Source organism: Quercus robur, chromosome 11 (assembly GCF_932294415.1).
Source record: "Quercus robur chromosome 11, dhQueRobu3.1, whole genome shotgun sequence".
Classification (NCBI taxonomy): Eukaryota; Viridiplantae; Streptophyta; class Magnoliopsida; order Fagales; family Fagaceae; genus Quercus; species Quercus robur.
This window is the reverse complement of record NC_065544.1, coordinates 39899088-39924042: the sequence shown is the minus strand read 5'-3', so window position 1 is coordinate 39924042 and position 24955 is coordinate 39899088. Positions and strand designations below refer to the sequence as shown.

At 32.9% G+C, this 24955-nt stretch overlaps 2 protein-coding genes across 4 annotated transcripts; both read left to right on the top strand.

Annotated features, from left to right (window-relative positions):
• Window positions 1–9348: 9348 nt before the first annotated feature.
• Window positions 9349–18146, top strand: LOC126705553 (CDPK-related kinase 5-like). Of its 3 annotated transcripts, none has more exons than XR_007648312.1 (11): window positions 9349–10118; window positions 12895–13025; window positions 13323–13364; window positions 13485–13593; window positions 15061–15139; window positions 15241–15537; window positions 15687–15799; window positions 16705–16812; window positions 16892–16954; window positions 17065–17212; window positions 17647–17862. XR_007648312.1 is itself a non-coding variant. In XM_050404606.1 (11 exons), exons 1-11 carry the CDS (start codon window positions 9567–9569, stop codon window positions 17785–17787), a joined length of 1803 nt encoding a protein of 600 aa, XP_050260563.1. In that variant the 5' UTR covers window positions 9356–9566; the 3' UTR covers window positions 17788–18146. The 3 variants fall into 3 exon arrangements, 1 of the variants encoding a protein (XP_050260563.1); XR_007648311.1 differs by having other exon boundaries at window positions 9350–10118; window positions 17045–17299; XM_050404606.1 differs by having other exon boundaries at window positions 9356–10118; window positions 17045–17212; window positions 17647–18146.
• Window positions 18147–19818: 1672 nt separating this feature from the next.
• Window positions 19819–22468, top strand: LOC126706525 (pentatricopeptide repeat-containing protein At5g39710). Its single transcript, XM_050406047.1, has one exon. It carries the CDS (start codon window positions 20059–20061, stop codon window positions 22321–22323), a length of 2265 nt encoding a protein of 754 aa, XP_050262004.1. The 5' UTR covers window positions 19819–20058; the 3' UTR covers window positions 22324–22468.
• Window positions 22469–24955: the final 2487 nt, after the last annotated feature.

Sequence of the window (24955 nt, the reverse complement as noted above, 5' to 3'; positions counted from 1 at the left end):
TGGGCCTGAGTCCATCCATCATTTGGGCTAGGAACCAAATCTGGTCCTTATAGTTATCTATTTGAATTCAAATACTTCAATTATTTTTATTAAAAAACAAAAAACAAAATTACTTCTTATAAAAGAAAAAAAGAAAAAAAGAAAAAAAAGAAAAAAAAAACCCTACCTCACGTAAAAAGTAAAAACAACTTATTCTTATCCTGAATTTTCTATATATGTTTTTTAAAAAAAAATTTTTAAAACATTCCAAATTTTCGTTATCCAAATTCTATATAGTTATCACAAATCCTCATCCATCCACACTAACGTATATCATTTTTCTTTTGTTCAAATCTCAAACTTTTTTTCTTATCACTATTCTTATCACAATCAATAAATTCAAATGTTCCATTGGGTTTCAACTTCTTATAGTTCTCTATCTCATTTTTAAACATTATTCCACGTTACCTTACCTCTATCTTTATAATAAAAAAAAAAAAAATACACGTGGTTATTTATATATCACTTTTAATCATTATAACACCAAAGCAAATAAATAAATAAATAAGCATTATTGTACTCGCAAAGCTTGTGTGATGAGTCTAGTTTCTAATATTTATTTGCAAATATGTTTATAAGCATCTAAATTCCAATCCTATTTTTAGAGAAGATATTTGTTATCAAATGATACCATGTCAACGGTATCAAAATTTAATAAATATGAGACATGTCACAAAAAATAATTACCCCACTAATAAATTAAAGACATGTGTTAATGGGTATTTATTTTTATACATATGTCTCTTATTTATTGGATTTTGATATGAATGACGTTGTATTATTTTATACAAAATATTTTTTCCCTATCTTATGGGATGTGCAACACCAACAACACAGCCTTAGTTGGAGGTTTTTTTTTTTTTTTTTTTTTTAGAGTTTCAACCTATGGCGTCCGCTCTTAATGATAGCTCTTTATCATCAGACCAAGACATCAATCAGTTTTTGATATAAGCAGAGATTGAACCTCAAATCTCTTATAAAACCATCAGAGACTTTACCAATTGAGCTAACTGGAACCCACAGCCTTAGTTGGAGTTAATTATGGATTTTCAACAAATTAATCAAAGTTGGCCACATGTATTCTTTTCATTCAATTATTTTATCTGAAGTCATACTCTTTATTAATTTCTTCATAAGACACTTTTGTGGGATGTAGATTTTTATTTTTGAGTAAATTACACATACCACTACCACACATGTGGTATGCCTTTTAAATATGGAACTATCATGTGGTTTATTTTATAACACTTACTTCCCATGCGGTTTGCTTTTCATCTAATTTTAGTAGAATTTAATGATGCGGCAAGTGCCAACATCACATTTAAAGAAAAAATTGAAGACATATAATTTTACCCTCACACTCATTGTTCCCTCTCCAACTTTCACATTCAATTCTTTTTTTATTTGAGAAACACACACACACTTTCACATTCAATTCTCTTTTGGGTTTGTGTATTTTTTAAGGTAGACCAATCTTTTTTCTTTAATTATTTCCTAATAGGCGTTGTTGGCACTTGTCACATCATAAATTCCGTAAAATTAGTGGAAATGTATCACAAAGCAAATCACGTAGGAGGTAAATGCCTCATAAAACAAATAGAAAGGGAAGTAAGTGATACAAAATACAACCTAGGATAGCTTCATATTTTAAAGGCATACCACAAGGATGATATATGTCATATTTTTCCTTTTATTTTTTAAAGGTTTATACCAAATTATGATCATCTAGACAAGTTAGGTAAATTCACTGTATAGTTCTTATAATTTTATACATTTATTTTGAAATGGATATATTGAATTTTTTTTCACGTCATTAAAATCGTTCACATTTTTTTAGCTATTTTAATATTTCAGTAAATGTATAGTCAAATTCTTTAAAAAAAAATACATGCATCTGTTTCAATATTTTTTTCCTACAATTTTAACATTATTGAGTGCACTTGTTATAACTGCCTTTGCATTAATTAAAAAGGAAAAAACATTTATTTTTCTATGCTTCTCTCTCTCTCTCTCTCCAGTTTGTTTTCAATTTATTCAGTTCATTTGGATTTTTTTTACAAATTTTTAAGGTTTTATTTTTTAAAGTGATATAGTTATATTTTTATTACTTTATTTTTCAAAACCTAATAAATCAATATAAAAACAAACTTTCCGAAGATACACATAAACATGTTTTATCCATGCAAGTATCAGCTATATGTGGAAGAGTGCCATCGCCATTCATAGTCAACGATCCACACAACTATAGTGGAAATAAAACTTTTCAGCAAAAAAAAATAGTGGAAATAAAACTAATGGAAGTGGGACCTATATATAGAAGAATATTTTGAAATGACAAACTCCAAAAGTGTCAAATATAGATCATACCTAATATAATTTACTTTTATTAATAAAATAAAATAAATAAATAAAACTCCCCAGCACCAGCAGCGTACGTTCCAAACGGTACTTTTTAAATTGAATAAAATATCATAAAAGCAAGGCTACTTCCAAATATAATCTGTTCCGATTACTGAATATATAAAATATTTGACAAATGCCTTTTAGTTGAATTGTCTCATTTTCATGCATAAAGTGCTTGAGGGTTTAGAGGAAAAAAGTTCGAGCTCTAAGGTTAACAATATGTTGTAATTATTTTTCAAAAAAAAAAAAAAAAATATATATATATATATATTTATATAAGACATTTAATTCTCATTGTATTTTGTATTCTTGTTTTAGACAATTCTTTATGATTTATTAGGCCTTGGAAGTTAAGATAATCTTTAGATTTTTTTTTTTTTTTTTTTTTTTTTTTTTGAGAAGGAAGATAATCTTTAGCTGAGATTTAAAAATGGTTTTTTTTTTAGAAGAAGATTTGGAAATGAATTGATAACGTTAATTTTATATAAATTAGAATAATTTAGATGACCTGTATTAGTAAATAATAATAACAAGGCCTGTATCAGTCAATAAAAAAAAAAAAAAAAAAAAAAAAAAAAAAAAAAAAAAAAACAAGTACTGTAAATTTGTAATCAAGAATATCGTATGGGTTTGTGTATTTTAACATAAAATTCTAACCTATTTTTACATTTATTAGTATAATGTCCATGGGACGACTTAATGAAAAATTATATATAAACTGAAGAAAATATTTCAATGATATAATTTAAAATTGATTAAAAAAATAGATAGTAGAAATAGAAGAAGAAGAAATTACTTTAACCTACTTAATGAATATACATCATATAAGGCCAGTTTTTATCAAAAAATAGAGATCACAATATATTATAAAATAATTAAAAATAAGGAACGTAATCCTTTTTTAAATTATTGAAATTTTTATAATTGAGTTTTAATTGAAGTAGTTTTCAATTGGATTAAATCTTTGGTAATAAATTTTCATTTATAGTAAATTATATTAATGGTGAAATTATATTGTATAATCTGTAATACTCAAATTGAGCTAAATAGTAACTAGTGCAACTACAACTACAACGTATATGACCCAACTTATATTATTTTAAAAAAAAAACTGTGATAGAGTATTGAAATAATACAGTATTATTAAATAATTTTAAAAACTATAATTTTAATGGGTGTAGTATTTTATAAGACTTTCCAAATTTTTTTTTTTTTTTGAGAAAAAGACTTTCCAAATTTTTAACAATAGAGTTTCATATTATTTTTAACATGTAGTAACAAATGGAGAGGTCATCTACTCTTTTTTTTTTTTTTTTTTTTTTTTTTTTTTTTTTTTTGAGGAAAAAGACTATGCTTTGAATTTTATTGAGAAGCTAGAAAATTAGCATAAACAAAAGTATCAACTTCTGATGGAACAGTCTCCATACAAACTAACAAAGGAAAAGACAGTGTTGTTCTTTGGGCTAAGGCATGAACCATAACATTGCCTTGCCTAACAGTGTGATAGTAAGAAAAACTCCTCAAGGAGCTAACATGAATTAGGGTCTCCCTAACAATGTGACCAAAAGATGAAAATAACATATCACCCTTTTGTAAAACCTTTATAACCATCTCTGAATCGCCTTCAAAATGAGACGATGCAATCCAATTTCTTTTGCAAATATCACGGCCCTTCTCGCTACTATCATCTCCAAGCATTTCACTGAGAGGTCATCTACTTGATGCAAACACAAATGTGTAAAAATACTTTTTTTTTTTTTTTGAGAAAGTGTAAAAATACAGTTTTTATTATATAATATATGATATGATATAAATTTTGAGCATGATATAAGCTTATATATAATTAATATTATGGTGAATACTTCCTTGATAATAATTAAATGATTTTTTTCTTTTTCAGAAGCAAACACATGCAGACAAACATACAAAGGAGAGGGGACAATGTTTTAACACAAAGACACACCACAAACTCCAATCGAAAGTCCTGATAACTTTTAAGAGATGATGGGGCCAGTCATAAAAAATGATTGATAGTGTTTCTAAGTTCTTAAACTCACGCCAAAATAATTTTGTGTATGTTTAATTAGTTTAATCACAATCTATATAAATTTCAATTACTTTTAGTTTTTTTATTTTTTTGGTGGAAAACGGGAGGTCGTAATAATGACTTGTTGCATGCAAGAATTGAAAATACTTTTCTTTTTCTTTTTTATATACCGAAAAAGGTAGAACGAATTGAAAATACTTTAAAAGTTTATGGTTTTAGTTTTTTTTTTTTTTTTTTTTTTCAACGTATAAGTGTATAACAACAGAAGAATATAATGTCTGTTTGATGCAACCCCGACATACTTTTGTATCGTTTGGCGACATTGCCAAGCGGCGTGGAAGGGGGGCTTTTGCAAATCCTTTTTCCCTGGCCAACTCAAATCTGGGTGTGGCCTAATAAACAACAATAAAATAACTGCCATACCTTGTTATGTTTTGCTGATATAATTTAACAATTTTCTCAAGCATAGGTAATCAGGGGAGAGTCTTCTTCATACTTGCTTGATTCTATAAGTATCTGATGGTTCTATTCTCTAAAATGATCTGATTATAAGTTAATAAATGGTAATATGAATAAAAATTAGCAAATTAAGGGGCTCTTCATAATCCTAATGGTCCCAAGAGTTTTTTATTTTTTATTTTAAGGATAATTCCAAGGAAATCCTAATTGGAACTAGAATAAGACAAAACTTTCATAATAATTGATGTGATATGAATTGGGCATGGCATTAACTTATATAATATTAATTATATTCTGGATATTTTGGTATCAAGAACCAATATAATAATTGATGGAGTACCAAATTTCTTTTTTTTTTGGGATAAATTTAATCACAATTCATGTGAATTTCTATTACTTTTAGTTAATATTGACTCACTGAAGGTGTAAATTAAAAAGATTTAAAAATGTTCTGATTTTAATTTAATTTATTTAAAATTTTGAATGTATAATAACAAAAGGAGAGTGTGTTTTTTTTTTTTTTTTTAATTTTTTTTTTTTTTTGAGAAAGTGAGAGTGTGTCTACTTTTTTTTTTTTTAGAATGTGAGAGTGTGTCTACTTGATACAACTCCAACAAAAAAAAAAAATATATATATATATATATATATATGAATCTTATTATATAATGTATGATATAACATAGATTATCGTGGCATTAGTTTTATTATAATTTTTTGTGAAAATAACTAAATGATTAGTAGTGTATCAGGTCTTATACTTTTACATTAAAGGATTTTTTTTTTTTTTGTTGATAGGTTTCAATCATGTTTTTTTTTTTTTTTTTTTTTTTTTTTTTTTGTGTGTGTTTTTTATAAGTTTTAATCACAATTTATGTGAATTTTTACTATTTTTAGCCAATAGTAACTCTTTAATAAAAACGATAATGATTCATTGAAGACACGAATTAAAAAACTTTTGGTAGAAATGAATTAAAAAAATTTATGGTCTTAATTCATTTTTTTTTTAATTTATGATATAATTTGAAACCGCTACAAATTATAGGAAACTAATGTAATAATAAACCAAAACCTTTAATGAAGGTTAGTCGTTCAAGACAAAGAGAATGTAGTCAATTGATGCAACGACTTTCTTCTCCAAAAAAAAAAAATAATAATAATAATTCGATTCAACAACGTTGTTGTTGTTGTTTTTTTTTTTTTTTTTTTTGAGAATCATAAATAATTTTTTATAATTATGTTTTGTTAGCGAGGGCCCTTAATTAGGCAATTGTTAATAAACCATTTTAGTGAAGTTTTAACATCACTTTTATGAGGTGAGTTTCAGTTAGTTCAACCGGTAAAGTCTCTGATAGTTGTATAAGAAATTTGGGGTTCAATCTCCGTCTACACCAAAAATTGATTCGTGTCTTAGTCTGATAATAAATAACTATCATTAAGAGCAGACGTCATAAGTTAAAACTCTCTAAAAAAAATCACTTTTATGAGAAATAAAATTAAAAAAAAAACTGTCACAATATTAATTATTATTTTTCTATTTTTCCATAATTTTTTTTCTAAAATGGTTCACTAACAAGTAACAAATGTCCTTAAGAGATCCATTAGTATTTCTCTTAATAATTTTGCAATTTTTTTTTTTATAAAAAAAGAAAAAGAAAAAGAAAAAAAAGTTGCATTGGTGGATCATTTTTAAATAAAAACATAAGGATACGAATCTTTAACCGATGCACTATTCTATGCACCTCTTATTTTCAATCCTGGGATCGTTGACTTCTTTAAGTTCTTTTTCTAGAATAAGCCAAAATTACAAATATTATAAGATCTTAAGTTTATTTAATCGACACTTTTCGTTTATTTTAAAATATAAAATCTACACTTTCCGTATAGCTGATAAAACCATTACTTGCTGCATTAATAAAAAAATCGTCAAATTCTTGACCCCAGAGATTTCGTCAAAAGTGTTGCGATTTAAATTTTTAATTTCTTTTCATAAACTAATATCATGGATCACAATCACTTTTTTTTTTTTTTTTTTTAAATATAGAAAAATGGGTAAAGGGGCTACTTGAGTTGACGTATTTCACCTAAGCGTGATCCTAGTAATACTCTACTTGCTTGATCCAAGCATGCATGAGTAAAGAACCTAGATGATCCATTGTGGGATTCAAACCTCACTCTCTACTAGTCCAACTACCCTGGTGGTCACAATCATTTTATGTTAATAATAATAAAAATATTATATATAATAATGAAAAATTTAGTAAAATGTTTATGAGGCTGGTTTTCACTTAAGTGTGATTATAATAATACTTTATTTATTAGGGCCGAGCCTGCGTGAGCAGAGAATCTAGATGATCTATTGTGGGATTCAAACCTTTGATTTCTACTAGACCAATTATCCGGTGGTCACAATCACTTTATGTTAATAATAATAAAAATATTATATATAATAATGAAAAATTTTGTAACATGTTTATGATGCTGGTTGATGTGCTAATCATGAGTCAAGTAGGACAAACTTCACGATTAATTGCTTGCTAATGATGTGTCGTTGGAAGGTTGTGCACATGGTTGGTACGTCAACACCGAGTCGGTTATGAAAAAAAAAAAAAAAAAATATATATATATATATATATATATATAGGTACGTGCATGTTAATAAAATTGATGGCAGATTCAGCAAAAAAATAAAAATAAATAAATGATGGCATGTGCATTGCATAGGATTTGATATATATATTGATATGACCCTTCATGCTTTTGCTAATTTGGCTTTACATGTTTGTAAAGATCCGTACATGTTAATTATGGACGACAACATTCATAATTTCATCATATGAATCATATATTTGTGATTTAATTGGTAAAATTAATTATAAAATTGGATATTATTAGAAAATATTTGGATTAGAGTAAATTGCAGTTAAACATGATTTTTTTTTTTTTTTTTTAAACTTGTATATTGTAATTGCCATAGATTTATATAACTAATATATTTGGACTTTCGAAATGAGGTCTTGGAACTTTTCACATGACAATCCAATTTGAATGTAATATATAGTTTTATCTTCTCGTTTAGTGTGAGTGACTCTTTTTATATAATTGTTGGTTATTGGCCTAAATTTATGAGTGTAGTTTGATAGTTATAACTTACAAGCGTGGCGATGAAAGGGAATGAAAGAGATGGAATGATCAAAGGGAATGAGTTTTCCTTTTTGGATAGAGGGGAGAATTTGAGGAAAAGGGGGTGAGGGTTGGGCAGTCAGTTTTTCAAGCGATTTTTATAATCTTATGCTGATAGCTAAACTCACAATTTCATTTTAAGAACATTAATATCGACCATTATTGCCAACTTCAATGGAAGTCGTCGTTGCCAAATGGCTTGACTTGACAAGGTGGATGGTGGTTGTGGGTGTAAAATTTGCAATGTTGGTTCTTAGTTCGAACCTTCAAATGTCACAATATTAATCCATACTCGCTATTTGAAATTATCAGGTGCTTTATCGCTAAATGTAGTTATAAGTAAAGTCTTTATCCTTTTCATTGTTTAAGTACCTAATATATAGAATTTTTCAGTGGACTTTAAACTACTATGATTATGTCATATTAATATTTCCATGATTAGGATAGCTTGGGGACTCGAGAAACCAACCCACCGATCGACTCAACTTAGCGTAAAGAGTCACATGCGATTTTGACTAGTGGGTTAGATAGTTATCAAGTGCACAACTTTTAAAATTCGAGTTTTGGGTCAGACGTTAGGTTGGAAGAAATCTCACTCGATCAACTCACCCAATTAATAGATGATGTTGATATGGTTGTTTTCTAATTGGTTGGAAAACCAACCTATACACCATTTGTGACTACCATTTTTTCCATAAATTATCTCTCAAACTAGCATCTTTCTCTATTATTTTAGTAAGTTTTATCCTTAGATGGTAAATGTACATACAAGGAGAAATTCCTTTTGTTTTCTTATTTGATTTATGTATGGCATGTGTAATTGGTGATCATTGTTAGGTTTTGTTTGATTGCTAACAAAGTGAAAATTAGTTGAATTGGAACCCAAGTTTAGGCATCACAAAGAGGAGAAAGTATTAAACGCCTTATGTGAAGCTGATATGTAGGTCCCATCATAAAAGCATGAGATCGACAAGTTGGTCTCATATAAAACACATGAGACGAGTGCATATGAAACTACTTGCATATTCTTAAATCCTATTTATCGCCTTCCTTTATTTATCATTCATAATTACTATTTTCTTAATTATTAAAAAATAAACTATAAAAAATAATAATTAATAGTTTAATACACCTCCTCCAACTCAAAAAACTAAAGAGGAGACTCACATGAAAGACACGTGGCCAGTGAGACTTGTCCAGCTCACATCACATTCATCATCTTCCAAGCTATACTCTAACTCTTTTAACCAAATCTCACACTCTCTTATGCCCAAAAGAGAACACTTCTACTACTGCTTCTCTTCTACCACCACTACCACCACCACCACCAACATCACTCCTTTTCTTCTCTCATCTCTTCTTCTCCCAATCACAATGCCATAACCAATCAACCCATTTCAACCCACACCGCCATCTCCTCTTCTCTACACACACAACCATGGGTGCTTGCACTTCCAAGCCACAAAAACCCAACCCCTACGCTTCCAGAGACGACCCAAATGACCAAGCCACCCCTGCCCATCTCCCAAAATCCCCACCACCGCCGCCGCCCCACAACGACGCCGTCATCTCCGACGCCGGAGCCAAGAAATCTCCCTTCTTTCCCTTCTTCAGCCCGAGCCCAAGCCCGGCCCACTACTTCAAAAAGTCCCCGGCCCATACTAAGCCCAACAGCGCCACCTCCACGCCCTTACGTTTCTTCAAGCGGCCGTTTCCGCCGCCGTCTCCGGCGAAACACATAAGGGCGGTGCTGTTGAGGAGACAAGGGAAGAAGGCGGTGAAGTCGTCGTCGGCGGCGATTCCGGAAGATGAGGAAGAGGAAGAGGTGGTGTTGGATAAAAGGTTTGGGTTTTCGAAAGAGTTCACGTCTAGATTGGAAGTTGGAGTAGAAGTGGGACGAGGGCATTTTGGGTATACTTGCTCGGCTACTTTCAAGAAGGGTGAGCACAAGGGTCAGCAAGTTGCTGTCAAAGTCATTCCTAAATCCAAGGTTTAACTCTCATTATCATTTTATTTTATTTTTAAGTTAAAACTCTCCATTTAAACCCACGACTTCAAATCCCTTTGTCGGATTCGAACGGTGGACATTTTGAAAAAATCAAGAGGTCTGTGAGCTGTCCACAGTTTATTTTTTGATAGATAGGATCGAACCCATTAGTTGGATTTGAACTCAGAATACTTTAGAGCTAACTAGAAACCACTAAAGTTAAAAGCTTATTGGATTGCTTGCAAGTTGGGTTCTTTGGTACTTATCAAAAAAAAAAAAAGTTGGGTTCTTTGGTGTTTTTTTTTTTTTTTTTTTTTTCCTCTTTTGCTTGTCTTTCTTGGTGACTGAAATGTTCTTGTTTCTTGCGTGTTATTGGTTTTTTTTTTTTTTTTTTTTTTTTTTATAAATTTTTTTCTCTATTTTTATATATATATTTTTGGGAGTGCGTGTGTTAATTCCAATTGTCTTAGGACTTTTGTGGTTTGAATGTGGTATGAGGATTGAGGCTGATGTTAGGGGAACCCGCGTTATTTTCAAAGAATTTACCTTTTTGGGGGAAAAAATGGTTTCTAGATAAAGAATATTAGGTATGATTATACTTGTGTTTGTGTAGGACTCCATTCAATTTGAACTTTGAGTATGAGACGCATAAAGTGACCATCTTGTTTGTTTATTGGTTCTCTTTTTGGTCAATGATAGAAATTGATCAATTGGCCCACCACACCACCCTTGAGTGGTTTGTTACTATGCTTAGCGGCCTTGATTGGGATATTGGAATATTTTATTTCTGGACTACATTTCGTCATGAAAAGTACTCTTTTTGAATGACCAAACTTTATGTTTGGTAGCAAATGCAAATTGCATACAGGATAAACAGGAATAAAACTATAGTTTATTTATCTATTAATGTATATTTTTAAGTGACCTCCTTGTGTAGCATTTGTCTACGTCTGTCGCCTAAGATGTGACCTTTCCTACTAAGGATCAGAATGGCAGGCAGTCCAATGGTTGCTGGTGGACGTAATCATTGAAAAGGGTCATAGTCCTTAAATGGTGTCTTAGGAAGGGCCTACAATTAAGCTAAATTATGTATAAAATCAATCAACTAATGCCCACCACCAGCCCATGCTTACAGCAACCATAAACAGACCAAAGCTCATGTTTGGTTCACACTGAATTAGGCTCATAATATTCCGCTAGCAAATGGGCCCCACTGTGGTGCCTTGAACCTCATCAAAAAAGAGAGAAAGTGAGAAACATTGTATAAACTCTAAATTGTGTGTGATCTGATTGGTATGAAGCACACGAGGTGTTTACAAATAAGTAGAAATACTATTATTTGAGCACAATGACTTAACTAATTATATGTTATACATTATAATTTTCTACTTTTTGATTGATTATAATACTGAATGTGAAAAAGTTAAAAACCACCCATGCAAACTTAATGCGTACAAGTGACAGTAATCACAATTTCAGTACAAGGAAATATGGAAATTTTACAAATGATTATCTATCCAAATGCCTGCAACAAATAGTATCGGAGAAAGATCAACTTCAACCTAACAGCTTCACTTTCTACATCATATAAAGTTCTCATATTTCTATCCCAAATGTGCAGCAGATAGAATGCAGGACTTTCTGCTAGGCATTGAAATAGCTCTTGTTTCCAGGAAAACCAGACCAGCCAAAGAGCATAACACTGGAACACGGCAATGATAATGGATTTTAAACAGAGAAAAGTTTAAACGTGCAATTTCAATGCTACATAATAATGCAAATAGATGATTGAATTGACCTTTTTCCCCGCCCCGGGGGGGTGGGAAGGGTCTGTTATAAGCTATAAGTTGAGTCAGAGATGGCAGTTGAAAGTTTATTTTAATTAGCAGACCGAAGGTATTATGAAGTTGCATTAGATAAATGTAGCTTATATACAAGATTAGTGGTGTAAATAGAGCTAGTAAAGAAACTTCCGGCTGGTATAAATGTAGCTAATTAATAAGGAGCTCAGCCAGGAATTGGGTATTTTCTCTGGTAGTAGAGAGTCAAGTCATTGTGGTTAAGATGACAGGGTTGGACTTTGATGCAATCCTTCTGGCTCTCCCATTGAACACACAGTTTAACTCTTCTCATGAAATGTGCCAATGAGCTCTAGCTCAATCGGCACCTCCTGCCCTCGTATAAGCTAGGTTGAAGGTGAGGTTGTGGGTTCAAGTTGAAACTAGGTTGAAGCTAGGCTGAATTTATTGGTATTGCTAGTACCTCAATTTAAGAGTGCTGAACTATATAAAATGAGAGCAAAAGAAGTGGTGCATGATCTTGTTGGCTGAAAATGAAGTCCAAGTTGAAATCTAGTAGCATCTGATGGAGTACTAAATTATAAATGACTTTTAAGGTCCTGCTTCTTGAAAAGATTAAAAAGGGATAGGTGTGATGCATTTGAAGTATTAGAGAAGGAAGTGGAAGCCATGTATTGCTATGTTATTATGTATCTTGTAGGATTGGCTATTAACTTTTTCCTTTTTTAAAAGATTGTGGATAAGTAAAGGATCGCTTTTATCCTCTTGGCTTGCTCTGTTCCTTTACATCTTGGCTAGGTTGCAAACATTTTGTTTAGATTTTGTTTATTTATCTTTTAAAATTTTATATATTACTAAATCTTTGGAAATTTTGAAGCCTGTGGATAACTGGATATTCAATATAATTACCAAATTTTACATTGCTTCTTTATGGATTGTTCATTATTTTTTTCTCATGGTGTTCTCATCTTTGTTGCCAGATGACAACAGCGATTGCAATTGAGGATGTGAGAAGGGAGGTGAAAATATTGCGAGCCTTGACAGGACATTACAATCTAGTAAAATTCTATGATGCTTTTGAAGACCATGAAAACGTCTACATAGTAATGGAGTAAGCTTGGAACACACACTGCTTTCTATCATTGGATCTTGCTTTTCTGCTGCACATTTAACAACAACTGATTGATGTGAATAATGAATTCATATTTCCTGGATGGTTCATGCAAGCTATTAATAACGTTATCTATTTTCCAATATTCTTGTGCCTCTATTAAATGCAAGCATACAGTCTCTGTAGGTTTGATTGGCTAAATATAAAATTTTAACATGAAATCTCTTTAATGATTGCTCACTATATGTAGCTCAGCTCTGACCTTATGGAATTTATTTATTATTGTGAACATTTCAGGTTATGTGAAGGAGGGGAGCTTCTAGACAAAATACTTTCAAGGTAGTTATTTATTTATTTATTTTTCATAGATTTTTTCTTTGGGGCTTTCAGATGTGCATTATTGTTGCCATATAGATGTTCCCTTGCTCTTTTTTTTAATTTAAAAAAAAACTTTTGTAGGGGCGGGAAATTCTCAGAAGATGATGCAAAGGCTGTCATGGTACAGATACTGAATGTGGTTGCATTTTGTCATCTTCAGGGCGTGGTGCATCGAGATCTTAAACCAGAGGTGAAATGCTTATCATGTTTTCCTTTTCATGCAATTATATCATGATATGTCCACTAGAAGGTTGAGTTTCTTAATAATAGCTAAGTGTAGGAATTGCATGTGTTGATGGAGTTACTGATTTGAGAGTTTCCTAGACTTAAAATTGGCTTGTTGGGTTGTTTGAATATTTCTTGTGGTGGACCTGGTGATTCCACTCTCAATCATTGTACCATTTGGTTTGAGAATAGCTAAGTTAGGATTGGTTATAACTGCAACACCTTTTTTCCCAAAAGACTAAATTTCATACTGCATTTTTGCCATTCCCAAACAAAGAGACTGGTAAGTTATGTTCAAGCTGTCTGGGTTTTTGACTGTCAAAAATCCCTTAAATGAGTTTGACCACTCAAATTGTGCTACTTATTCTGCAACTTTTCTTCAAAGTAATTGCCTGATGTCATGTTGGCTGATGTTAAACATCATCCAATAGCGTGGTCTATTAACTAGTTGGTAGGCCTCATGATTCTGTATTACCATTGCAATCAAATTCTATCGAAAATCTTTTAAAAAATTTGGATCTTCTAGAGGAAACGTCTGTCTGCTTGCCTGTCAAACTTAAAAAATAAAAAATAAAAAACCTGTTTTACTTGAATGGCGAACCATTTTGGCAGATTTTGCTGCATGTTTGTTTTCTCTAATGTAATAGAAGTTGGCATTGAGACCGCAGAAAATTGGTAGAATTTTAACTCCAACATGTTTATCTGAGATCTATAATTGAGACTGCATTTTTTTTTTTTTTTTTACTTATGAAATTTTTTTGGGTATTGTAGGAAAGGGAAACAAGTAGTTAAATTTTAAATTAGTATCATGACTAGCTTGTACTGTGACAAATGAGGAAGAATGGAAAAGAAAATGATGTCCTTGTCAGATTCAAATTATATTTTATGCAAAAAGTTGGGTTTGTGTAGCATTTCAAACCATCCAAAAATGTACAATTTCTTCTGCTAATTTGCAGTCACAGACAGCTTGGAGATTTGTCCGTATGCTTATTATCAAGGCTATAAAGAACTTCTGGTGGAGTTTTTAATTTCTCCTTCATTGCTCCAAGTGCCGTTTTATGTCATTTTTGCAGTTGAGTCAGTTATCATCTTAAATTTTGCCAGCCTGATGGTCTTGCTGGTCTGTTTTAACTTGCTCTTATATGCTTGTTTGTATATTTGTTTTTTTCTTTCTTCCTGAAATTTCATTTAGTTATAAATTGAAAATAAAAACAAAAAACCATGCATGTGTTTAATCTCCATTTTTATCTGATTTGCATTATTTTGCTGCTGAAAAAGGATGTGATGAAATGTGCCTGGCCATATAACATGAATTACAAAATATTTTTTATTTTTAAATGGTAGATAATTGGTAAGTAGATCTGGGGTAATAAATTTAGGTAATTTTTTGTAGTCTATGTTGTAATCTAAACATAGCTTTTTCCTGGATCAGAACTTCTTGTATACTTCTAAGGATGAGAACTCCAAGTTGAAAGCCATAGACTTTGGCTTATCGGATTTTGTCAAGCCAGGTTTGTCCTCTTAAACCAGATCCATACGAGTCCATAATTGCTATCAGTATGTCCTGCCTTGAGAATTTGGATGCAGTTTTAATGCTTATGGTGGGTTACAGATGATAGGCTTAATGACATCGTGGGAAGTGCATATTACGTTGCCCCTGAAGTTCTACATAGGTCTTATAGTACAGAGGCTGATGTATGGAGTGTAGGAGTAATAGCTTATATTCTACTATGTGGTAGTCGCCCGTTTTGGGCTAGGACTGAATCTGGAATTTTTCGGGCGGTCTTGAAAGCTGATCCTAGTTTTGATGAAGCACCTTGGCCTTCTTTATCTTCAGAAGCAAAGGACTTTGTCAAGCGTCTACTAAATAAGGACCCACGGAAACGAATGTCAGCTGCTCAGGCACTAAGTGAGTTGTCATTTCCTTTAAGATTCGTTTATTTTGTTTTGTTTTTCCTTTGGTCTTATCTTTTAAGATTATTAATTTTTAACTTTCTAATATCATCCTCCAGACCTTAATTTTTCTCTATTTCTTTTCTTATCTATCTTTGGGTGCAGGTCATCCTTGGATCCGAAATTATAATGATGTAAAAGTACCTCTCGATATTTTAACATTTAGACTCATGAGGACTTATATGCGATCATCATCGCTGCGTAAGGCTGCTTTAAGGGTGTGTATATGTTTCTGCTGATGGAAAAACTAAAATATTACTTTCTTGAGGTCATTCCCATATGGTAATGAAAGTACTTCATCCTTAAATTTCTGGCCTTTTGAATAAGTTGATCGAGCAGTCGTTTCTCCTTATTAATCAGTGGAGTTATTATTTCTACAAGTCCTACAAGTCTATAATCTAAAATTTTGGTTTCCTCTACTTCTACTTCAATATATGAAGGAAGTGCTTAATTATTGGTCCTCTTGTCACTTGTCAGAAAATCTATGGAAAACCTTTATATTGTGTTTTGTAAATGTTCAATTAACAAGGTTTTACATTTCTGCTTTAAATATTAAATTTGACCCCCAAAAAAAAAAAATTTGACAACTTTTATGATATTTTTGGTTTTGATGTTATTGACCACTGTTTGCGGAGCGTTCTAATCTAGCTTAACCTCTTTTTAATCTTATCTTCATCTCTTGAAGGAGAGGGTATCTCATGAAACCATCTTATAAGATACTTTTCCCTCTCAAAGAGTCACAACTTATCACGTAATGATGAATTTGGTTAAAATATTGAATATTTCCATTTTGACTGAGGAAAGATGCTATCTCCTTTTTACTTGAATTTCACAAAGAATTATGTTAAAGGGTTTGCTCTGGACCACTACCACTACCAAAGTGAAGAGATTAATGAGAAAATCAAGAGTTACCTCTCTGTTTATAAATGTATTTATGTATGTCTGCATGTATTCTTTTTTCTTCCATAATTTGCAAACTTAGTGCAACTCTTTATGGTTTTCTAGAGTTCTGAGACCATGCCCTTTCTCAATACCTTAGAGCGTGTTTCATATTTAATTTGTTGAATTTTTCTTGCGTATATATTAACAAACTATTTAACATGTTATCTGTGTCCTCTGGCAGGCGCTGTCTAAAACGTTGACTGTAGATGAACTTTTTTATCTGAAGGAGCAGTTTGCTCAATTGGAGCCAAACAAAAATAACACCATAACCTTAGAGAATATTAGAATGGTCAGTCTCTCTCTCTCTCTCTCTATGAGATTGCATAACCAGATACTTGAAGTGTTTCTCATTCAGTTCTTCTGGACAGGCCTTGATGAAAAATGCAACAGATGCAATGAAGGAGTCTCACATCCCTGATTTTCTTTCATCGGTAATAATCAGTTGCTACTTGTTTGTGTCTCTATGAATTTATATGGTTATAGGTAGCTTATATGAGTTCCTAATTGCCATGCCATGACAGCTTAATGCACTTCAATACAGAAGAATGGATTTTGAAGAATTTTGTGCAGCTACATTAAGTGTGCATCAGCTGGAGGCACTTGATCGCTGGGAACAACATGCCCGCTGTGCATATGAACTTTTTGAGAAGGATGGGAACAGGGCTATTGTCATTGAAGAACTTGCATCAGTAAGTTGAAATTTTCTTCGGTATATAATGTCTTGTGGCAATGTTAGTTATGGGAACGGGGCTATTGTCATTGAGGAACTTGCATCAGTAAGTTGAAATTTCTGCAGTTAAGAATTAAATGAAAGTTAATTAACAAAGATTATTCAGAATGCTTAAAAGTTTGAACTGAAGTTTATTAAACCTTTAAATTCAAATGCTACATATTTAAAATTTTGCATAGATGATCCATCCACATTTTCTAAAATTGCCAGTGTACATATCCATTGTTGGAGACAACTAACCTCATATTGCTACAATGGTTAATTACAAAAAGATTGACAGCCCATCAAGAGTATTGAACAATGATTTGCTTACTTTCTTATTGTTCGCTATGACTGAAAAACTTTAAGCTCAAAATTTTGGATGTAACCATGTTACTATGACCATTGTTTCAGGAGCTTGGCCTTGGCCCCTCTATTCCAGTTCATGCTGTTCTTAATGATTGGATAAGGCACACTGATGGGAAGTTAAGCTTTCTCGGCTTTGTGAAATTATTACATGGTGTATCTAGCCGAATCCTGACAAAGACACAGTGAATTCATACCACATAAGCTCTTAGGAAGGACCGTTTTTCTCTATGCTTTTCTATCAAACAAATGCATGAAAATCAACACTTACCACAACTATTGATTGATTCTCGAAGGTCAAGATTTCTGTCAAAGTGTGATTCTAGACAACCCTCATCCACTCAGACTATGGGCGTTCACTCATGCCAATTCTTTGAGAGGAGTCAACCTGTGTAGAAACTGCAGGTGCTGTTATTTGTTAATTCTAAAGCCATGAGAGTTAATATTGGTATTCCGGTGTAAAGTTGTAGTTAGTTTGCCTATAAAAGAGGCTACAATATGGTCTTATAATTTCACATTGATGATTTGTACATGCTCCATTTGTCAAATCTCAGTCTTGCTACGTGATTTACCTTCCAAACAGAATACTCCACGTTTTATTGAGTGCAAAATATATAAAACCTTTTCCATATAATTGGTATCACATTCCAATCAAATCAAATCCACACAATTTTGAAATCACAGTTTGTCCTAAATTTGACTGTACGGCAAGACCCTCTCATCTTACTACTTATTAAGGCACTTACATAAAAAGTCATGACTTCAACATGTCCGTAACAGCTTGCTACATTTCTCACAACTTTCCAACAATTTAGCCATCTACGAAGTTAAAAATTGTTGGTATAAGTTTCATTGAAAATTTGATGTATCACTTCTATAGGCAGAAACAGAAAATTTAGAACATAATTGTCGATTTAAGTTTCATTGGAAATTTGATGTATAACTTTCTTAGGCAGAAAACAAAGAGAATTTAGAACATAATAGGACATCTGTCTCGTCATTGTAAGTATGCACACCATTTGCACAGTTGATGGCAAATGTGCATGTCAGTATATTGTAAACAAAGAGTTAGGAATTTCGACTTTAGAACCAAATAGAGGGCATCGAGACTACCTGCAACCAAATCATTCACTAGGTTGATTCACTCTATTTTTTTTATTATTATTATTTTTTAATGCAGCTTATGTAGTAGAAGAAACAACGGAAGCAAATTTTGTATAGACAACAATTTGTTGTTGGATGGAGATTGAATTTTAGCTTACCACTTATGATTTTTTGTAAAAATATTATAAACGTAGCATTACTCTATTTTTAAAAATCCCTTTTGTGGTGGTCATTTCCCAACAACCTTAAGCTAGTTGAGCCTAAATCTCCATTTAATTTGTATTCTAAATTGGGTTTAGCCTACAATGAGAAATTTCAATAGTAAATTTGGTAATTGATGGTGTTTAGATGGTATTTTGGTAATGACCTACCTAGAAACCTAGCTAGTCAAGGAGACTATTAGATAGCCGAGTTACCTTTTTTGAAGTCCGAGCTGGACTTCCTTACCCCTAAGATTGTGTTCTCACCTTACTCTTTACTCTCGTGTTTCTCTCCCTTGAATTGAGTTCCAACCTCTTGCTCCTCTCCCTTGGTTCGTTTTTATAGGCTTGCAATTAGTGGGTTTGTCATGATTAGAGAATCTTTGGCACTTACGTGGGTCCCTCCACTTATGGGGCTTGGGTGGTTTCTTGAGTCTGGACTACTGTTTTAGCGTGTCTAATCATGCATCAGTGATCAAGTCCACAATTATGCTATTGAAATGATTTTTTAGTAACTTGTACCTGACGCTGAATCTTGTGTTCGGCAATTGGATTTTCCCAAGGCATTACTGTCTCTCTTCGAGGATAGTGGGCCTTGTTTCGGGCTTATTTTGCTAGGGACATGTGGATCTATGTTTCAGCTCAGCTCATTAAACTTGGGTCAAACCTGACTTTAATGGCCTCGAGCTTGGGCCCGGTATGGGTTGGGCTCTTATTAAGCTCTGGGCTTGGGTCTAACATAGGCTGAGCTCTTGCCCACTTACATCATTTCTAAACATGTACTACTATAATTTTGTAAAGAGTAGTTCAACAGAGATGTTTAAGGTCTAGATTCTCATCTCCCAATTATCGAATTTTTTTAATTATTTTAAAAAACAAGTATAATTTTCAATAGGAAAATCGGAGACATATGATTTTACATTATGTGTGTAATAATTGGTATTGTTATTTTCTATTTACTAATTTTATTCCATTTTGAGTATTTGAAAAAGAAACCAAATGTTCTTACCTAAAAAGAGAAGGTAAAACCAAAAAAAAAAAAAAAAAAAAAAAAAAAAATTGTCGTCCTTGAGCAGCTGAGGCTTTGCTTTGCATGTTCATGTCAGTGAGTGTATGTATGTCTGATAAACCTTAGCTAACTTCTCCAATTCCCGAAATGCCCTTCCTAAAACCTCCGATTCACCGTTCACTCTCTTCCCTCTGTTCCTCCTCCGACACACTCCTCGCCGACAAAGCAATCGTGTACCTCAGACGCCACCCTCACCACGACCTCCAAAGTCTCTCTTCCAATTTTACCCCTGAAGCTGCTTCCTATTTACTCCTCAAGTCCCAGTTCGATCAAACCCTAACCCTAAAATTCCTCACCTGGGCCAAACCCCACAAATTCTTCACCTTTCAATGCAAGTGCCTCACTCTCCACATTCTCACTCGCTTCAAGCTCTACAAGTCTGCCCAGTCTCTTGCCGAGGACGTGGCACTCAGTACCTCACACGATGACCACAAGGGCAGTTTGGTCTTTCAATGCCTCAAGGACTCGTACCATTCTTGCAAATCAAGCTCTGCGGTTTTTGACTTGGTGGTAAAGTCTTATTCCCACTTGAGTTTCATTGATAAGGCTTTGAACATTGTTAATTTAGCGAAATCTCAGGGTTTTATGCCTGGTGTGTTGTCCTATAATGCGATTCTTGATGCGGTTATAAGGTCGAAAGGGTCGGTTAAGTTTGCACAGCAGGTGTTTGATGAAATGACTGAGAGTGGGGTTTCGCCGAATGTGTATACTTTTAATATTTTGATTCGGGGTTTTTGTGTGGCGGGGAATTTGGAAATGGGTTTGAGGTTTTTCGGTGAAATGGAGAAGAGAGGGTGTTTGCCGAATGTGGTTACCCATAATACGTTGATTGATGCGTATTGTAAGTTGGGGAGGGTTGATGAGGCGTTTGGGTTGTTGAGGTCGATGGCATTGAAGGGTTTGGAGCCGAATTTGATTTCGTATAATGTGATGATCAATGGGTTGTGTCGCGAGGGGAGGATGAAGGAGACGAGTCAGGTTCTTGAGGAGATGAATAAAAAGGGTTATGTTCCTGATGAGGTGACCTACAATACACTTGTCAATGGATATTGTAAGGAAGGAAATTTTCACCAAGCACTTGTTTTACATTCGGAAATGATGAGTAATGGATTGTCACCAAATGTTGTTACATATACTGCGTTGATTAATAGTATGTGCAAGGCTAAGAATTTAAACCGTGCAATGGAGTTCTTTGATCAGATGCGTGTTAGAGGACTTGTACCAAATGGGAGGACTTATACAACGTTGATTGATGGGTTCTGCCAAGAGGGAATCTTGAATGAAGCCTACCGGCTTCTAAATGAAATGACTCAGAGAGGATTCTCACCTTCAATTGTGACTTACAATGCTCTTATTAATGGACACTGCATTTTGGGGAGGGTCGAAGAGGCCATAGGAGTTATACGAGATATGATGGAGAAAGGTTTGGCTCCAGATGTGGTGAGTTATAGTACTATTATTTCTGGGTTTTGTCGAAATGGGGAAGTAGAGAAGGCATTTCAAATGAAGCTGGCGATGGTTGAGAAAGGTGTTTTGCCTGATGCTGTTACCTTCTCAACACTTATTCATGGTCTCTGCCTGCAAAGAAGACTAATTGAAGCTTGTGATCTCTACCAAGAGATGCTGAACGTGGGCCTGCGCCCTGATGAATTTACTTACACAACTTTGATAAATGCCTATTGTGTAGAAGGGGACTTAAATAAGGCACTTCAGTTGCATGATGAGATGGTACAAAAGGGCTTTCTACCTGATGCTGTTACCTACAGTGTGCTTATTAATGGACTTAACAAGCAGGCTCGGACAAGGGAAGCAAAAAGGCTTCTTCTCAAGTTGTTCTATGAGGAGTCTGTCCCAAATGATGTCACATACAATACTCTAATAGAAAACTGTAGTGATAATGAATTTAAGAGCGTGGTAGCTCTTGTAAAAGGATTTTGTATGAAGGGTTTGATGGATGAAGCAGATCAAGTTTTTCAGTCAATGCTTCAGAGGAAACACAGGCCTGATGAAGCAGTTTATAATGTTATTATACATGGGCATTGTAGAGGTGGAAATGTTCAGAGGGCGTATAATCTGTACAAGGAAATGTTGAATTCTGGTTTTGTTCCTCATACTGTGACTGTTATTGCTCTGTTTAAAGCACTTTTCAAGGAAGGTATGAATGAGGAGTTGAGTCAGGTCATAAGGAACATATTGAAAAGTTGTAGGCTCACTGATGCTGAACTTGCAAAAGTACTTGTTGAAATTAATCATAAAGAAGGGAACATGGATGCAGTATTTAATGTACTCACTGAGATGGCTAAGGATGGCCTCCTACCAAATAGTGGGAGAACCGCTTATGCTGGGGGATAAAATGTTTGATGGAATTTTCAATAAGCCACACAAGATGACTGAACACATTTTTAATGTTCGATAGAGGAAATGATGCCCTGTGAGAAGGGTGAGGAGTGATTTAACTCAAGTTGAAGATATTAATGAGAAAATCAAGAGTTACCCCGCTGTTTATAAATGTATTTATGTATGTATGCATGTATACTTTTTTCTTCCATAATTTGCAAACTTAAGAGTAACTTTTTACCTCTCCAATAAGACAGGACACATCAACTTTTTTCAAATAAAAGAGTAAGCACCAACACACGTACTTATAATCCCATTAAAAACTCACTCACCCAAATATTTAATAAAAAAAAACTAAAATCTGCAATCGTTTGAAAAATGTCGACGAAGTCACGAAGCTGCTGGAGTTGCCGCCTTTATTTGGGACGGCCAAAAAATATGCTACATGTACGGTTCATTGAACAAGTTTTTCAGCCTGAAAGATTAGATTGTCTTGGGAAGCTTAACATGGAGGAAGGTTGGGTCAAACCCTCGTTGAAATTGATAAAAGAAGGCAAAATAGATGGCCAAGTGAACGTAGCCCAAACAATTGGGCTATTGGGACGCAACCCAGAAAGCATTGAGCCAATGATCCACATGGGTGTGTGTTCGATGTTTTAAAAAATCCAAAGATTCCATTGAAGTGCAGATTGTGGTGGCTTGGGCAAATGAACAAATGAGCCTTTGTTAAACTTGATGTGTTTGAAAATCATGAATTCATGATTGCTTTGCCACTTGTGTTGATGAAATCACTTGATCAAGATTGGCTTGCACGAGAGACTTGAAGTTAGGTTGAGAATGATTGGTTCCTGGCAGCTTTCCAAGGTGTATTGGTTCTAAAGAAATTTTAGTTTAGAGTTATAATATATTGAAATAGATAATAATTGTGCATATTACGGTTTAATATTTTATGTATATATATATACACGCTCTTGTTGAGTTATATCAGCAGCCATATCATCTACTCATTTTCAACGTTTTCTCTCATTTTTAAATTTTTTGTTCATTTTAATTTACCAACTTATTGTTATACTTTCTCAAACTTTTCCCCTCCCTTTTACCCTCTCATCTCCCTACTATTATCTACCTTAATATCACTTTTCCTCATTCCTTTATCTTCTTTTATTTTTTATTTTTCTTATTCCCCTCATTTTATTATAAATTTACAATTTTCTATCACATTCTATACATAAATAAAACCAATTGAATCATAGCAAAAGTCGTGAGAATTACACCAATTGAACCTATTTAACCACTTTTAACAGAGTTGAAACCAACTCTACCTACTCCAACCGATATAATCAACTTAATAACAACCATAATTAACAAGGTCTAATACATACATACATACATATATATATATATATATATATATATAACATATGACCAGTAGTGGAGCCAGAAATTTTTCCTAGGAGGGCCAAGTTAAATATAACCATATTCTTAAGTAAAAAGAAAAAAAAAATTATATAAGTAAACTTTAACTCACTAAGGTTGTGTCATAGGATTGTTCATGGTACTAAAATTATTTATGATTGATCTTGAACTAATTTTTTTAATCTTTATTTATTTTATTTTTGTATATACCATTAAACAATCACTCAAATACTCATTCCAATATCACATTCAAAGAAAGAAATATTCCTTAATTTTCATATCTTTGAGTTAGAATAGGGGTTCAACATCAGTATTCTAATTCTAGATAGAGAATTGTGTAGTATTCTCCAAATCTTAAACATTTTTTCTCTTAAAATATGTATCAAATGTAGATTGGTTTCTCATTAAATTACCTGTATATATATATATATATATATATATTAAAACCTGAATATTAAATTTTAAATACTAATTATATAGTCACTTTTTTCACTTAAAAAATGTAAAATATTATTTATGCTCAAAAAATAAAAGAAACAACCTATGTAAATTTGTTTTTATATTAATGCTTTAATGGTCTATAACTATAACTGTGGGTATACGACTCACACCAATCGGTATTTGTCCGCTTTGGGGAGCCAGTCCCTCACGGTTTTGTCACGAAGGGGTGGGAGCTAAGGATTTTTGCCATGAAGTGATTGACACCTAGGCTCACCCCAGTCCCACATCGCCTAAACAACCCTCCCACTCATGGTTTATAAACTTCTGGAGCGACCATGAGTGGGAGGGTTACTTAGGCGATGTGGGACTGGGGTGAGCCTAGGTGTCAATCACTTCATGGCAAAAATCCTTAGCTCCCACCCCTTCGTGACAAAATCGTGAGGGACTGGCTTCCCAAAGCAGACAAATACCGATTGGTGTGAGTCGTGTATCCACAATAACTACACATTCTACAAACAATATTATTTATAGAGGATCAAACATAAATATATAAACAAATGTATTACACATTCTACAAACAATATTATTTATAGAGGATCAAACATAAATATATAAACAAATGTATAACAAATAGCAATAACATTAATATGGTAAAATAAGTATGGTAAAATAAGTAAACAGATAAGTTAGTAACCTCTGTTGAAAAGTAAAATATAATATAAAAATAGTAGGAAAAGGTGCCAGCAACAAGCCACTAAACTGGTACTGTATGTGTATGGTGTCATCTACA

Coding starts and splice junctions, on each gene's coding strand:
- LOC126705553 (XM_050404606.1), top strand. CDS start 9,567: ATGGGTGCTTGCACTTCCAAGCCACAAAAACCCAACCCCTACGCTTCC. Junction 15,538..15,686: donor GTCAGCTGCTCAGGCACTAA/GTGAGTTGTCAT, acceptor CTTTGGGTGCAG/GTCATCCTTGGATCCGAAAT. Junction 16,955..17,044: donor TCCCTGATTTTCTTTCATCG/GTAATAATCAGT, acceptor ATGCCATGACAG/CTTAATGCACTTCAATACAG.
- LOC126706525 (XM_050406047.1), top strand. CDS start 20,059: ATGCCCTTCCTAAAACCTCCGATTCACCGTTCACTCTCTTCCCTCTGT.